Here is a 14,287-nt window from a genome sequence, read left to right as displayed (position 1 = left end):
ATTGTGGCAACTGCACTTACACATTAGACACACAACTGTGAGCACATTTTGCATGTACACATTTCTGAAAATGCAGACCTGAGTTTAAGGGAAAATGACTTTAGCTATAGTATATTTTATAACTTTTTTCCTCAGCTGATGCCATATACTTTATATCAGTGGTTCTCAAACTTTTGTACTGGTGACCCCTTTCACATAGCGAGCCTCTGAGTGCGACCCCCCTTATAAATTAAAACCACTTTTTTATATATTTAACACCATTATAAATGCTGGAGACAAAGTGGGGTTTGGGAGGAGGCTGACAGCTCACAACCCCCCATGTAATAACCTCACAACTCCCTGAGGGGTCACAACCCCACTTTGAGAACCTCTGCTTTATACGGTTCTGTGTAAGAGAACTGAAAGTAGACTGTTGAATAGAATTTCTTGTCTCAGATCAAATGTAAAGTCATTTAAGGCATGTTTCCTTACACAGTTCAATGAAGAGTTCTACTTAGAAAACTAAGGCATGATACAGTCCTATACCATGAGACAGTGACCCAAAAGCACTTTCTCTAAACTATCACAAAATCAGTGTTTCCCAATGTTACTTTTGTTATCTGGGAACTATCAGTAACCACATGGTTGTATGTAGAAGAGTTAAAGGCTGTAAGTGATCTCAGAGTATGAAGGAAGCTTCAGCACGAAATCCTGATCCTATTTACAGTCAAATGGAGTTTTGCCACTGATTTCAATGAAGCCAGAATATCATTCACAGGGTGACAGGTTTCAGAGGAACAGCCGTGTTAGTCTGTATTCGCAAAAAGAAAAGGAGTACTTGTGGCACCTTAGAGACTAACCAATTTATTTGAGCATGAGCTGAACTCCCATCAGCTTCAGTAGGGCCAGGATTTCACCCATGAGATTTTAAAGTAGCTTACTTCAGTGTGATGTCAAACCGTGATCAGTCTAGCACGGCTGTCATTAGGACTGGATGTCACACAATATTTTCCAATGCAAAAGAAAGCCAGTTCACTCTGACTTCTAAAACACCGATAGCTCTAAGCTGCAGGACTTCTCTTTCTGGGCCCCATGAGAAGAAAGCTAGACACAGAATATACAGCTCTAATAATAATACCGTAGTCTTATACAGTACTTTCAATCAGATCTCAAAGGGCTTTCCAACAGAGGGACATATCATTGCTCCCATTTTACAGATGGGCAAACTGAGGCACAGAATGATGCAGTGACATGCCCAAAGGTCCCCCAGTGGGGCCAGTGGCAGAGCCTTGAAAAGAAACCAGGTCTCCTGAGGCCATGCTCATGTCAGATTCAGTTGTTTGGTTACATAGCTTATTCCTGGGGGAATTCTGCGGCAAAAAATTAAAAATTCTGTACACAATATTTGAAAATTCTGCATATTTTAGTTGTCGATATTATACAATATAATCATGCCAGTTACAATTATTTTGGTAGTATCTTTCAAAATATCTGTCAGCAAGTATGTCTGTAACAATACAGACCAAAAAGAAATATTCTGGTAATTTTTTTTGACAAATAGATTCCTTACTAGGCATATTAATACAGAACTTTGTGCAATTCATTTAAATTACAGTACAGAACTGTATTTCCTGCACCTGTCAGAAGCAGTGCAAAGGCTTGGGGGAGTCGGGGTAATAGAGGAGCTGAGGGAGAGGGAAGGAGTCTAGAGTGAACCTGGAAGGTGTTGGGTGTGGGTGGGAGGTTTTTCTTTGGGGCGGGGGAATTGTTAGGGTGTTGGAAAGCTTTTCCCATGCAGACCCTGGCTGCCCCAGACCTCTCCTATTCAGTCAGGCACATCTGCTCCTGTCCCCACACCCCTCCTCCCCATGGGCATCTGCAGCCTCCCTCTCCCGTCCCCAGGCTTAACGCTGTCACCCCATTAGCTGCTGAGCCTGTGCTCCAGTCTGTCCCCCCCGCCCCACACTAGCCATTCTGAACCTCAGTCCCAGCATCCCTGTGTACCCCACTCTGTCCTAAATAGCTCAGTGGTTTGAGCATTGGCCTGCTAAACCCAGGGTTGTGAGTTCAATCCTTGAGGGGGCTGTTTAGGGATCTGGAGCAAAAATTGGGGATTGGTCCTGCTTCAAGCAGGGGGTTGGACTAGATGACCTCCTGAGGTCCCTTCCAACCCTAACCTTCTATGAATCTATGAAACCTGGCTCCGCGGGCAGGGTGCTGTGATGAGCTCTCCTCCTGGGGGAAATCTGCAGCACTGGGCACAGAATTTTGTATTTTCCCTAGCAAAATACATTTTGCCTGGGAAGTGCCGCAGGTCCCCCTTTCGCCCACCAGAGGGCGCTGTGGCGCTAGACCAGTCGGCATGAACGCGCAACTGGCTGTTCTGGCACCACAGCGGCCTCTGGTGGGCACATGGCGAAACTGCAGCACTTCTTAGGCAAAATGGTTTTTATGCAGGAAAATATAAAATTATGTGAGACAGATTAATGCTGTGCTCTGCGGGTGCGCAGAATTCCCCCAGGCGTAATAGCCTGTAATGGCTGAGAGTGAGGAATTTTGAACACAAACGCCATTAAGACTCAGGGATCAGAATCTATGTTAGGTGTATATTGTTAAGCCCATGATTGGAAGAAAGGGGAGATCTAACTTTGTTGCCAAACAGGTATTGGCATGATTAATTAAGATATCACTGTGAAACCTAAGACATCAGACAGATGCCAGGAATGTTTGTTCCATGCAAATGTTTAAACAAGAGCAAACTGTGCATTATGGTTTTTCATGCTTAGTGATCTTTCTGTTTTTAATGGCTAAAGCCTGTCTAACTAGCATTTACTACAATGATTATTGCATTACTCATTCAAGATCAGGCTGGAAAGGTTCCAATTTCTAAATGTGACCCAATCCCAAAACCCTGATTCATGTTTGTGTCTTTGTTTAGCCAGGTCTTGGTTGATAAATAAAGAATTTCTGTGGTTTATGTTCTTCTAAAAAGCAACTGATTTTAAAAGTTGTCCAACAATGAATTATAAAGAGCTAACATATTTCTAAGTATGTGATAGGCAGCTAGTGCACAGTAACATATACCTAAATAATTTACAATGTATCACAGCGGCAAATGCATTATACTCTCCCCCCCCCCCCCCGCCCAAGTCATTTACTAAACAACTGTCTATTTGCTACTAAGTTCAGGCTTTAAAATAATGCTTTTGCCTTGGCTGCTGAATACCTTCACTAACTGTTAAGTAATCTATTCTTAAAAGTACATGGACGTATACTGGTTTGTTTGTTTTTTAAACTACACTGTTACAACTAGCCAAGCATAATGGAAAATAAATTTCCCTTATATAAAAGTTGCCAAAATTACTATAAATGGATATCTGCACAGGCCCTTAAGCCCCTCTAATGAAACAGACAAACACTACAAGAGAACTTTATTCCCGGGGGGAACTAGATCATCTGAGACATTGGTGATGGTCTACAAAGCTTTTTAGCAATTGACATAAAGTGTGTGGGCCAGACTAGTTACCACCTGGTGCAGTGTTGGTGACCTACTTCAAAAGAATTTGCTTATCTGTGCGGCGATCTCAACTCAATTTCTAATGGAAAGGTATCCATATCAGAAAAAAAAAAAAAACCCATCATCTTTGGCACTAATAGTCTCCTAACTCGCAGTCTGAGCATAGAAACTAAAAATGAATATGCATAGAGACTGTACTACACTCTTAGCCCTACAGGTGGCAGTCCCACCTAAACTGGGGTTAAAGCACTTTGACAAGACTTAAACTGCAGCTGCACCGTGTATCTGTTCTGCAGACACATGGGACTTCACTTTATAGGGCTGGCAGTCCAGGATCTTTCACAAGAATGATACTAATAAATAACACTGCATTTCTACTGTTTGATGGCACATTATAACCATTCAGTGCTCTGAGCAGAATGCAGATTATTTCTAAGAGATTTTTGTATTCTTAGATATAAACCACAAACTTTCTATTAGAAGTATTGGTAGGACTATTTAATATTTGCACATGGTGTTGTAGGTTTGAGTTCACTGATGGACATCCCTTTTAAAGAAGTGCTGTCATCGTCTCTTACTTTTTCTGGTTCTGCTTCTGGTACAATTGTAGACAGACTAACAAATCTGGGTAGTTTACCACAAAATGTTCTGTGCCCATTTTGTAATGACTTCTAGGGACAAAGAAATCAAGGAGATTGTCGGAGGGATTGTCAAGGATCATCTGGCCCTCCGACTACTACCCCGTGCAACTCATCCATGTGGGCACTAATGATACTGCGAGGTATGACCCTCAGCAGATCAGAAGTGACTACAGGGCTCTGGGAGTAAGGGTGAAGGAATTGGGAGCACAGGTGGTGTTCTCGTTGATCCTTCTGGTCAAGGGTAGGGGCCTCGGCAGAGACAGACACATCCTGGAGATGAATTCCTGGCTGCGATGATGGTGTCATCAGGAGAGCTTCGGCTTCCTTGACCCCGGGATGCTGTTCCAGGAAGAAGGACTGCTAAGCAGAGATGGGGTCCACCTATCGGGGAAGGGGAAGAGCATATTTGGATATGGACTAGCTAACCTCATGAGGAGGGCTTTAAACTAGGTTCGAAGGGGGCAGGTGACCAAAGCCCACAGGTAGGTCAAAAACATGGAGACCTGGGAGAAAGGTCAGAATCTGGGGGGAGCCTGGGTTGTTACAGCAGGGATAAGGGAGAGACAAGACAGAACTGGGAGTGGGGGGGGGAATCAAATCACTATCTTAGATGTCTGTATACTGATGCGAGAAGTATGGGGAATAACCAAGAAGAACTCAAAATGCTAGTAAATAAACACAACAATGACATAGTTGGCAGCACAGAGACTTGGTGGGATAATACGCATGATTGGAATATTGGTATAGAAGGACAGGCAGGGAAAAAGGAGAGGAGGTTAAAAATGTATATACTTAGACTGAGGTTGAGATGGAAATAGGAGACAGACTTGCTGAAGTTTCTGGGTAAGGATAAAAGGGGTAAAAACCAGGGGTGATGTCATGGTAGGGGTCTACTATATAGACCACCTAATCAGGAAGGAGAGGTGGATGAGGCTTTTTTAAAATAATTAACAAAATCATCCAAAGCCCAGGACTTGGTGGTGATGAGGGACTTCAACTACCCAGACATCTGTTGGGAAAATAACGCAGCAGGGCACAGCTTATCCAACAAGTTCTCGGAGTGCATTGGAGACAATTTTTTATTTCAGAAGGTGGAGAAAACTACCAGCGGAGAGGCTGTTCTAGATTTGATTTTGACAAAGAGGGAGGAACTGGTTAACAATTTGAAAGTGAAAGGCAGCTTGGGTGAAAGCTATCATGAAATGATGCAGTTCATGATTCAAAGGAGTGGTAGGAGGGAGACCAGCAAAATAAAGACAGTGGATTTCAAGAAGGCAGACTTTAGCAAACTCAGGGAGTTAGTAGGTAAGATCCCATGGGAAATAAGTCTAAGGGGAAGAACAATTGAAGACAGTTGGCAGTTTTTCAAAGAGACATTATTAAGGGTACAGGAGCAAATGATCCCACTGCGTAGGAAAGATAGGAAGCATGGCAAGAGACCACCCTAGCTTAACCAGGAGATCTTCAATGATCTAAAAAGAGTCCTACAAAAAGTGGAATCTTGGTCAAATTACAAAGGATGAATATAAACAAATAACACAAATATGCAGGGACAAAATTAGAAAGGCCAAGGCACAACACGAGATCAAACTAGCTAGAGACATAAAGGGGTAACAAGCAGTGATGAGCTGCCAAAATCTTAACAACCGGTTCCCTCCTCACCCCATGAGGGGTCGTTGGCCACCCCCGCCCCTGGGACCCCAGCCCCATCCACCTCCCTCCCCTGTCCCCTGACTGCCCCCAGAACTGGGCAGGAGGATCTTGTGGGCCACCGTAGTGGGTGCCCACCCCGCCCTGCCCCTAAGAGCCAGAGGCACCTGCCGGGCAGCTCCCAGGAAGCATCCAGCAGGTCCCTCTGGCTCCTAGGGGTGGGGTAGCGTAGCTGGCGGGGAGCAGGGGGAGCAGCCGCTCTCCCCACTGATCACATCGAAAGTGGCACCTTACGCACCGACTCCGTGTGTGCTCCGGGGCTGGAGCACCCACGGGGAAAATTTGGTGGGTGCAGAGCTCTGCCTCTGCTCTGCCTCCGCCTCCACCTCTGCCCCTGAACGCGCCGCCCCGCTCTGCTTCTCTGCCCCCCCGGCCCCCACTTCCCGCAAATCAGCTGTTCGCGTGGGAAGCCTGGGAGGGCTGAGAAGCAGGCGGCGGCTTCCTGCTCAGGCTGAGGGTGGCAGAGGTGAGCTGGGGCGGGGAGCGGTTCCCCTGCACCGCCCCCCCCCCGGGTTACATGCTGTGCGGCGGGCGGACCTCCTCGCATCCCCACTCCCCCGCCCGAGCTCCCCTCTGCTCCACCTCTGCCACCCTCAGCCTGAGTGTGAAGCCGTGGCCTGTTTCTCAGCCCTCCCCAGCTTTCTGCGTGAACAGCTGATTCGCGGGAAACCGGGGCGGGGTGGGCGGAGAAGCAGAGAGGGGCGGTGCGTTCAGGGGAGGAGGTGGAGGCGGAGCAGAGGTGAGCTGGGGCCGGCAGGGAGCTGCCGGTGGGTGCTCTGCACCCACCAAATTTTCCCCGTGGGTGCTCCAGCCCCGGAGCACCCACGGAGTCGGCGCCTAAGGCACCACTTTTGGCCAGTTGTTAAATTTAGAAGCCCTTTTAGAACCGACTGTCCATCGCAGGACAACAGGTTCTAAAAGGGCTTCTAAATTTAATAACCGGTTCCAGCGAACCGGTGAGAACCGGCTCCAGCTCACCACTGGTAACAAGAAAACATTCTACAAATACATTAGAAGCAAGAGGAAAATCAAGGACAGGGTAGGCCCATTACTCATTGGGGGCGGGGGCAGAATAATAACAGAAAATTTGGAAATGGCAGAGGTGCTTAATGACTTCTTTGCTTCAGTTTTCACCAAGAAGGTTGGTGGTGATTGGACGTCTAACGTAGTGAATGCCAGTGAAAATGAGGTAGGATTACAGGCTAAAATAGGAAAAGAACAAGTTAAAAATTACTTAGACAAATTAGATGTCTTCAGGTCACCAGGGCCTGACGAAATGCATCCTAGAATACTCAAGGAGCTGACTGAGGAGATATCTGAGCCATTAGCGATTATCTTTGAAAAGTCATGGAATATGGAAGGGATTCCAGAAGACTGGAAAAGGGCAAATATAGTGCCAATCTATAAAAAAGGGAAATAAGGACAACCTGAGTAATTACAGACCAGTCAGCTTAACTTCTGTATCCGGAAAGATCATGGAGCAAATAATGAAGCAATCAATTTGCAAACTTCTAGAAGAAAATAAGGTGATAAGTTTAAAGTATAAAGGTTGTGGATGATACCAAGATGGAAGGGGTTGAAAGTGCTTTGGAGGACAGGGTAAAATTCAGAATGATCTGAACAAACTGGAGAAATGGTCTCAAGTAAATAGGATGAAATTCAATAAGGACAAATGCAAAGTACTCCATTTAGGAAGAAACAATCAGCTGCACACATATAAAATGGGAAATGACTGCCTAGGAAGGAATACTGCAGAAAGGGATCTGGGGGTCATAGTGGACCACAAGCTAAATATGAGTCAACAGTGTAACACTGTTGCAAAAAAAGCAAACATCATTCTGGGATGTATTAGCAGGAGTGTTGTAAGCAAGACACGAGAAGTAATTCTTCTGCTCTACTCCACGCTGATTAGGCCTCAACTGGAGTATTGTGTCCAGTTCTGGGGGCCACATTTCAGGAAAGATGTGGACAAACAGGAGGAAGTCCAGAGAAGAGCAACAAAAATGATTAAAGGTCTAGAAAACGACTTATGAGGGAAGATTGAAAACAATTGGGTTTGTTTAGTCTGGAAAAGAGAAGACTGAGAGGGGACATGATAATAGTTTTCAAGTACATAAAAGGTTGTTACAAGGAGGAGGAAGAATTGTTTTTCTTAACCTCTGAGGATAGGACAAGAAGCAATGGGCTTAAATTGCAGCAAGGGAGGTTTAGGTTGGACTTTAGGAAAAACTTCCTAACTGTCAGGATGGTTAAGCACTGGAATAAATTTCCTAGGGAAGCTGTGGAATCTCCATCATTGAAGATTTTTAAGAGCAGGTTAGACAAACACCTGTCAGGAATGGTCTAGATAATACCTAGTCCTGCCATGAGTGCAGGGGACTGGACTAGACGACCTCTCGAGGTCCCTTCCAGTCCTATGATTCTATGAAACTCTCTCTCCAAATATCTGTTTTGACAGTCCAATGCACTCTGCTTTGCTCAATATAGGACCCAATTATCAAACTTCTCCAGGTCTCTTCCAGTCCCATGATTCTACGATATAGCTCAAGTTTCTAAGACAGACCTGTCACATACATGCATTTATAACAAAACACAGATGTCACTGCAAAACTCCACAGCCTGGAAACTGGAGAGCTGAAGGTTCCACTCTATTCGACATTGGTGAGGTCTCATCTGGAGTACTGTGTCCAGTTTTGGGCCCCACACTACAAGAAGGATGTAGAAAAATTGGAAAACGTCCAGCGGAGGGCAACAAAAATGATTAGGGGACTGGAACACATGACTTATGAGGAGAGACTGAGGGAACTGGGATTGTTTAGTCTGCGGAAGAGAAGAATGAGGGGGGATTTGATAGCTGCTTTCAACTACCTGAAAGGGGGTTCCAAAGAGGATGGCTCTAGACTGTTCTCAGTGGTAGTGGATGACAGAACAAGGAGTAATGGTCTCAAGTTGCAGTGGGGGAGGTTTAGGTTGGATATTAGGAAAAACTTTTTCACTAGGAGGGTGGTGAAACACTGGAATGTGTTACCTAGGGAGGTGGTGGAATCTCCTTCGTTGGAAGTTTTTAAGGTCAGGCTTGACAAAGCCCTGGCTGGGATGATTTAGTTGGGGATTGGTCCTGCTTTGAGCAGGGGGTTGGACTAGATGACCTTCTGAGGTCCCTTCCAACCCTGATATTCTATGATTCTATGAAAGATGCTGGCTCCTTGTGGAAACTCACCTTGTTCCAGAGCTGCTTCTGTAACTATGTGAGCTGACCTAGCTGGGCTCCTTTGCCTGCCACGTCCCCGATGCATTGAGAGTGCTCTTCAGAGAATTGGGAGCTGGCAGGAACGGACGGCTCCTTCCACCTAGAGCCAGAATTAGGAATGAGCTGCCCAGGTGTATCTCTAGAAGTACAGAAACGATGCATGTTATGCCACAGTGGTAGGGAAGACAAGGAGTAAGACAGCCTTTCTGTCATGAATACTACATTCTCAAAAATATGTCACTCCGCGCAGGTTAGGCTAGATCAGTGGATCTCAACCTATTTACCATTGTGGGCCGCATGCACACTATATATTACCTATACGGCCCTGAGGATGTCACATGAGCCGCAGCTGTGTGCTGATTGGGCTACAAGCGGCCCATGGGCCACAGGTGGAGAACCGCTGGTCTAGATGACCATGGTGGTCCCTTCTGGCCTCAAAGTCTATGAGTCTAATGAGCTATCTGGTTACCTGGCAACAGTCTTAGACCACAGTTTTCAAAAGTAACTGATGTTCCATTGGAGTCCAGTTTTAGATATCTTAAAGGAGTCCAGTTTTCAGAAAGTGCTGAGCACCCATCCTCTGAACATCATGACCCTTTAAGGTGTTTGAAATTGAGTCCCAAGAATCATTACTAATTTTGCAAAAACATGGGCTTAATCTTTTACTGGATTATCCAGGGAATCAGAAATAATCATACTTCTCAGCACAGCTGAGGGAACAATTTGCAGTGAAGGATGCATTTGGTGACTGCATCCTTTTCTCCTGTTCACAAGTTGTGACAATTTGAGTAATCTGTCTATGCACAGTTTATGAATTCTGGTTAATTTTATACAACTGCTGTATCATCAAAGGCCTCACTGTGTAGTGAGTCAACCGTGGGCAGATAGGGTCCTTGACATATCACAGAGTAAACAAAAAGAAGGGATTAACCATAACAGCTGGGCTCTGGCTGAACAGTGGGTATGCTAAGGGGGATGCCTGAGCTTAAAAAAACCGTTCAACCAAGTTTATCTGCAGGGGAGTGGAGAACGGAAAATCCCCCAACAGGAAAACACAAAAACCAGGGGCTACTGCTCACATTTAAAAACCCAGAAGGACTCAGAGAAAAGGGATGCTTAGGCAGGAGAGGAACAGAAGAACATGCTTTCATAGCAGAGGGGGTCTTCTTCGACTATGGGACCAGCCAAGCCAAAGGAAGCTGGTTGGAAGAGTGGGAGAACTCCATGTTCCAGAGGAGGAGCCATAATGAGAAAGGTGCAGGAGAGAGGGACTTGGGATCCTGAAAGGACATTGCTCCAGATCCTGAAGAACACTCCAGAATGGTAAGGAAACTGAGGCAGGGATGGCATAGAGATGTTGTGTTGTTTAGTTTAGACCTATATACTTCTTGTGCTGTCTCAAGTAAAGAGTAATTGTTTTAAAATCCCTTTTGCAGAGTCTGGGTGTTATGTGCTTCATCTATGATGTGCCCCTGGAGCAGTAAACTATCATCCAGAGTGACCCCAAGGCTGGAGCTGTAAGAAAGGGTGTGCTTAAGCAACTGGGGATTCTGGGGGAGCTGGCCTAAGTCACTGGGTCTAGGCATTTGGACCCTAGGCTCTCAGCTCTCAGAAGGCAGTGCAAAAAGGAGGAGCTGCACCGCCAGAGTGTGCCTCAGGACCAGGGGTGAAAGTGAGCCAATACAGGCCAGTACTGGGTACTGGTAAGAACCCGCACCGGCCCATACCCAGCCCACATCAAAGCACTGTAGCGGCAGCACTGTAATGTCCCTGCCCCTTTTGCCTCCCCTGGCGGCAGCCCTGCTGGTAGGGTCTGTACCAGCTGGGCCGCCAACGGGGACCCTGCAGTGCTTTAACGTCCCTGCCCCTTTTGCCATCCCCGCCACCAAGGGGCGGGGGGCAAAGGGAGCAGCTGCCCTGGGGCTGGCGATTTAAAAGGGCCTGGGGCTCCAGCAGCGGCAGCCGGAGCCCCGGGCCCTTTAAATCAACATGGGAGCCCCAGGCGGGGCAGGCCACGCGGCCTGGAAGGACTGGGTGGGGAATGCTGATCCCCCAGCCCCGCCCCTTCCACCCAAGGCCCCGCCCCTTCCAGGCTCCGTACTGGTAAGTGTCCTGACTTACTTTCACCCCTGCTCAAGACCCAGGCCACATGGCATGTGGGCCCAAAGCAACAGCCTGGTGAATGGCCAGCAGGGGGAGCTTTACCAGCGCTGTGACCAAAGTTATCCATGAACAAACGATGAGTTTATTCATACTTTGTCTGCTACTTGCAGTTGTTTGACAAATCTTTCCGCTGAACAAATTTCAGCCTTGAGATGGTTAAAGTGCTGTTTGTGAATGGATAATGCTTGTGATTCATTATTTACATAATGCGAGAGGCCACCCAATTTGACATAGTCTCCTTCATTTTCCCAGAGCGGATGGCCTTCCAACTTACAAAGCCAGCAGGAGATTCAAAGATGGCTGCACAAGCCCGTGGTGCACACATAGACACAAGAATACATGCATAAGTATTCAGGACAGTTTTGCTTTGCAAAAATGTTCTTTGGAACAAACGGTGCTTATGGAAACATTCACAGAAAGCAAACAACAGAGAACACCAAGGTTGGCAATTCATGTGTGACTTTTGTTCGAAAGCATATTTGTTTTCTGTCTCCACTCGGCTCTCAGTATAAGAATAATTTCTCTACTCCTGTATACCAGGATCTCACCTGTAATAAAATTCAACCAAGCCCCAGCCTGGGACTGTTTGATTCAGTTGGAAATCAGCAATGCACTCATGGAATACTCCTTCTCCGGTTAAACCATTATATACCACAGGGCGAGCCTGCTTGTCAAGTATAGCACGAACCTCAAAGAACTGGCCACCTTGGGAAGGAAAAATGTAGGCAGGTTTCCTTGAACATATGACAGAGTACTTAGTAAAGATGAAACTAGCTTCATGTTGATTTCATACAGTTCCCCCATCCCTAAACCTTTTTTTAAAAAAACATTTCTAAGTATTTTGTGTACATTTTGAACATTTTTTCTAAAGCTTCTTTGGCCCTCCACCATTCTAGGTGTTTTCGAGCAGCTGGTTCCCAAGCCAAAATGTGAGCTTTGACCAAGGGAGACTGGAAATTGCCGCACTCATTTCCCAGCTAGTTAAACCTGAGCAACACAGGGATGTTCAGCACAATTGGGGATTTGAAATCCTGTCTGGTACAGCTACCTGAGGCTCCTGGCCACCAAAGAATTTCAGATGTGCTTATACGTAAGCACTCCAATAGCCTCACTGAAGTCAATGTGACTACTCCAATGCTTAAAGTTAAGCACATGTGTGGGTATGTTTATGCAGCAACTAGACACCCGTGGCTGACCCATGCCAGCCAACTCAGGCTCATGGGGCTCAGGCTGCAGCCTGAGCTCTGGGACCCTCCCACCTTGCAGGGTCCTAGAGCCTGGGCTCCAGCCCAAGCCCAGAAGTCTACACAGCAATGAAACAGCCCTGCAACCCAAGCCCAAGTGCATGCCCAGTTGCTGTGTAGACATACTCTGTACGTCTTTGCAGATCAAAAAGAGTCTGGTAGCTGGATCCTTTGAGAGGTAACCACACACAATTAAACCAAAATAGGATCAATACAATTATAATAGTGACTTGTAGCAGGGTGTTCTGCCTTTTGAAGAGACAGTCTGGAACTTACAACCAGTACAGTCTGGGTGCAATCATGGAGCACCCTGCCCCACCCTTGGGGTTAGGCCCTAGAAACAAGAAAAGGGAGCTTAGTGAGAGAGGAGACCAGAAGCCATGCTGACTGCAGGCCCCCCACATCACAAGCCTTACCTAAGCCCTAGAAACTTTGTTTTTCTAACCATACGTTTACTTGCTCTGACTCAAGGCCCTAACTCCTAGAACATTTTAGAAGCACTAGGAACTCTGCTGACTGGGTTGGTTTGGAGTGGGGACATGCTCGTTAGTTTGATTTTGGCCTCCCCCTCCTTGTATTCTGTACATGAGCTTTCTGGAAAATACAGCAATCGATTAGCGCATCTTGCAAAATTCCCCTTGCTTGTACCTGTCTTATAATTCAGTGAAATTATATCCTAGACTCTAAAGCATTTTGTTTAGTACTGAAAAAACTGAAGATGGTCTGACTTCCTTTAACTTACCTGCAGTGAAACTGACTTGGTATAAATCTCTGATAATACCATCATCAGCCATTTCAGCCAGTGAGGCATTGGACCAGTCAATGCCAGCCTTCTTCCCATCGGGGAAAAGAACATAACCTACAGTGAGACTGAGAGAAAGAAAAAACAGAACACGCCTGGTGCAGGCCACTGTTCCTGATGCTCAATTAAAATGAACAACCTCTTTCATGGAACAGACTGCTGGCTCTTTAATGGAGGCTACAGGGCAGTACCACCCTAATTCTGATTCAGCACAGAACTGAGGATGTGTGGTTCCCAAAGGAACCCTGGGAACTGCAGATGGGTGGTAATGCATGCTGGGAAAGGGAGCAAGGAAATTAAAGATCTCTTTGCTCTCTCGAACAAAGAGTAGGCAAGAGGCAAGACTTACAGTGAGGCTCTTGAGAGGAAGACGGTGAAGGGATGTAAGAGCCAGTTGGATAGAAGGGTCAGTAGTCAAAAAGGCTGACAATGTTACGAGCTATTAGAAGATATAGAAAATAAGACAGAAAATACCATATTGCCACTATATAAATCCATGGTGTTCCCCCACCTTGAATACGGTCCAGACCTGGCCACCCCATCTCAAAACGTAAAACAGGAAAAAGTTCGGAGAAAGGCAACAAAGATGATCAAGGGTATGGAATGGCTCCATACGAGGAGAGATTAAAGAAGTTAGGGCTGTTCAGTTTAGAAAAGAAACGATTAAGGGGATATGATAGAGGTCTATAATTTCATGAATGGTGTGGAAAAAATGAATAGATACAGCACAAAAACCGGGGGTCACACAATGTAATTAATAGGCAGCAGGTTTAATGCAAACAAGACAAAATACTTTTTCACACAATGTACAAATAACCTGTGGAACTCATTGCCAGGGGATGTTGTGGAGGCCAAAAGTATAAATGGGTTCAAAAAAGAACTAGCTAAGTTCATGGAGAATAGGTCCATCAAAGGCTGTTAGCTAAGTTGGTCAGGGATGCAACCCCATAATCAGGGAGACCCTGAAGCTCTGACTGCCAG

General features: G+C 46.0%; 1 protein-coding gene across 4 annotated transcripts in view; it reads right to left on the bottom strand.

The window, feature by feature from the left end:
- Nucleotides 1–3,393: 3,393 nt before the first annotated feature.
- LOC140896380 (uncharacterized) overlaps nt 3,394–14,287 on the bottom strand; it is a 37,379-nt gene continuing 26,485 nt past the window's right edge. For 2 of the 4 annotated variants that reach the window (XM_073308095.1, XM_073308094.1), the window contains 4 exons: nt 13,247–13,374; nt 11,809–11,965; nt 9,068–9,236; nt 3,394–4,518 (listed from right to left, as the gene is read on the bottom strand). In XM_073308095.1, coding sequence (XP_073164196.1) covers nt 9,092–9,236; nt 11,809–11,965; nt 13,247–13,374 — 430 coding nt within the window. In that variant the 3' untranslated portion in view covers nt 3,394–4,518; nt 9,068–9,091. Of the gene's footprint in view, nt 4,519–9,067; nt 9,237–11,808; nt 11,966–13,246; nt 13,746–14,287 lie in introns of those variants that run through there. The other 2 variants (XM_073308096.1, XM_073308097.1) reach the window with 2 other exon arrangements.

The sequence above is a fragment of the Lepidochelys kempii genome, chromosome 12, assembly GCF_965140265.1.
Source record: "Lepidochelys kempii isolate rLepKem1 chromosome 12, rLepKem1.hap2, whole genome shotgun sequence".
NCBI classification, from domain to species: Eukaryota; Metazoa; Chordata; order Testudines; family Cheloniidae; genus Lepidochelys; species Lepidochelys kempii.
Note: the sequence above shows the minus strand (reverse complement) of the source record. Positions and strands in the feature narration are given on the sequence as shown.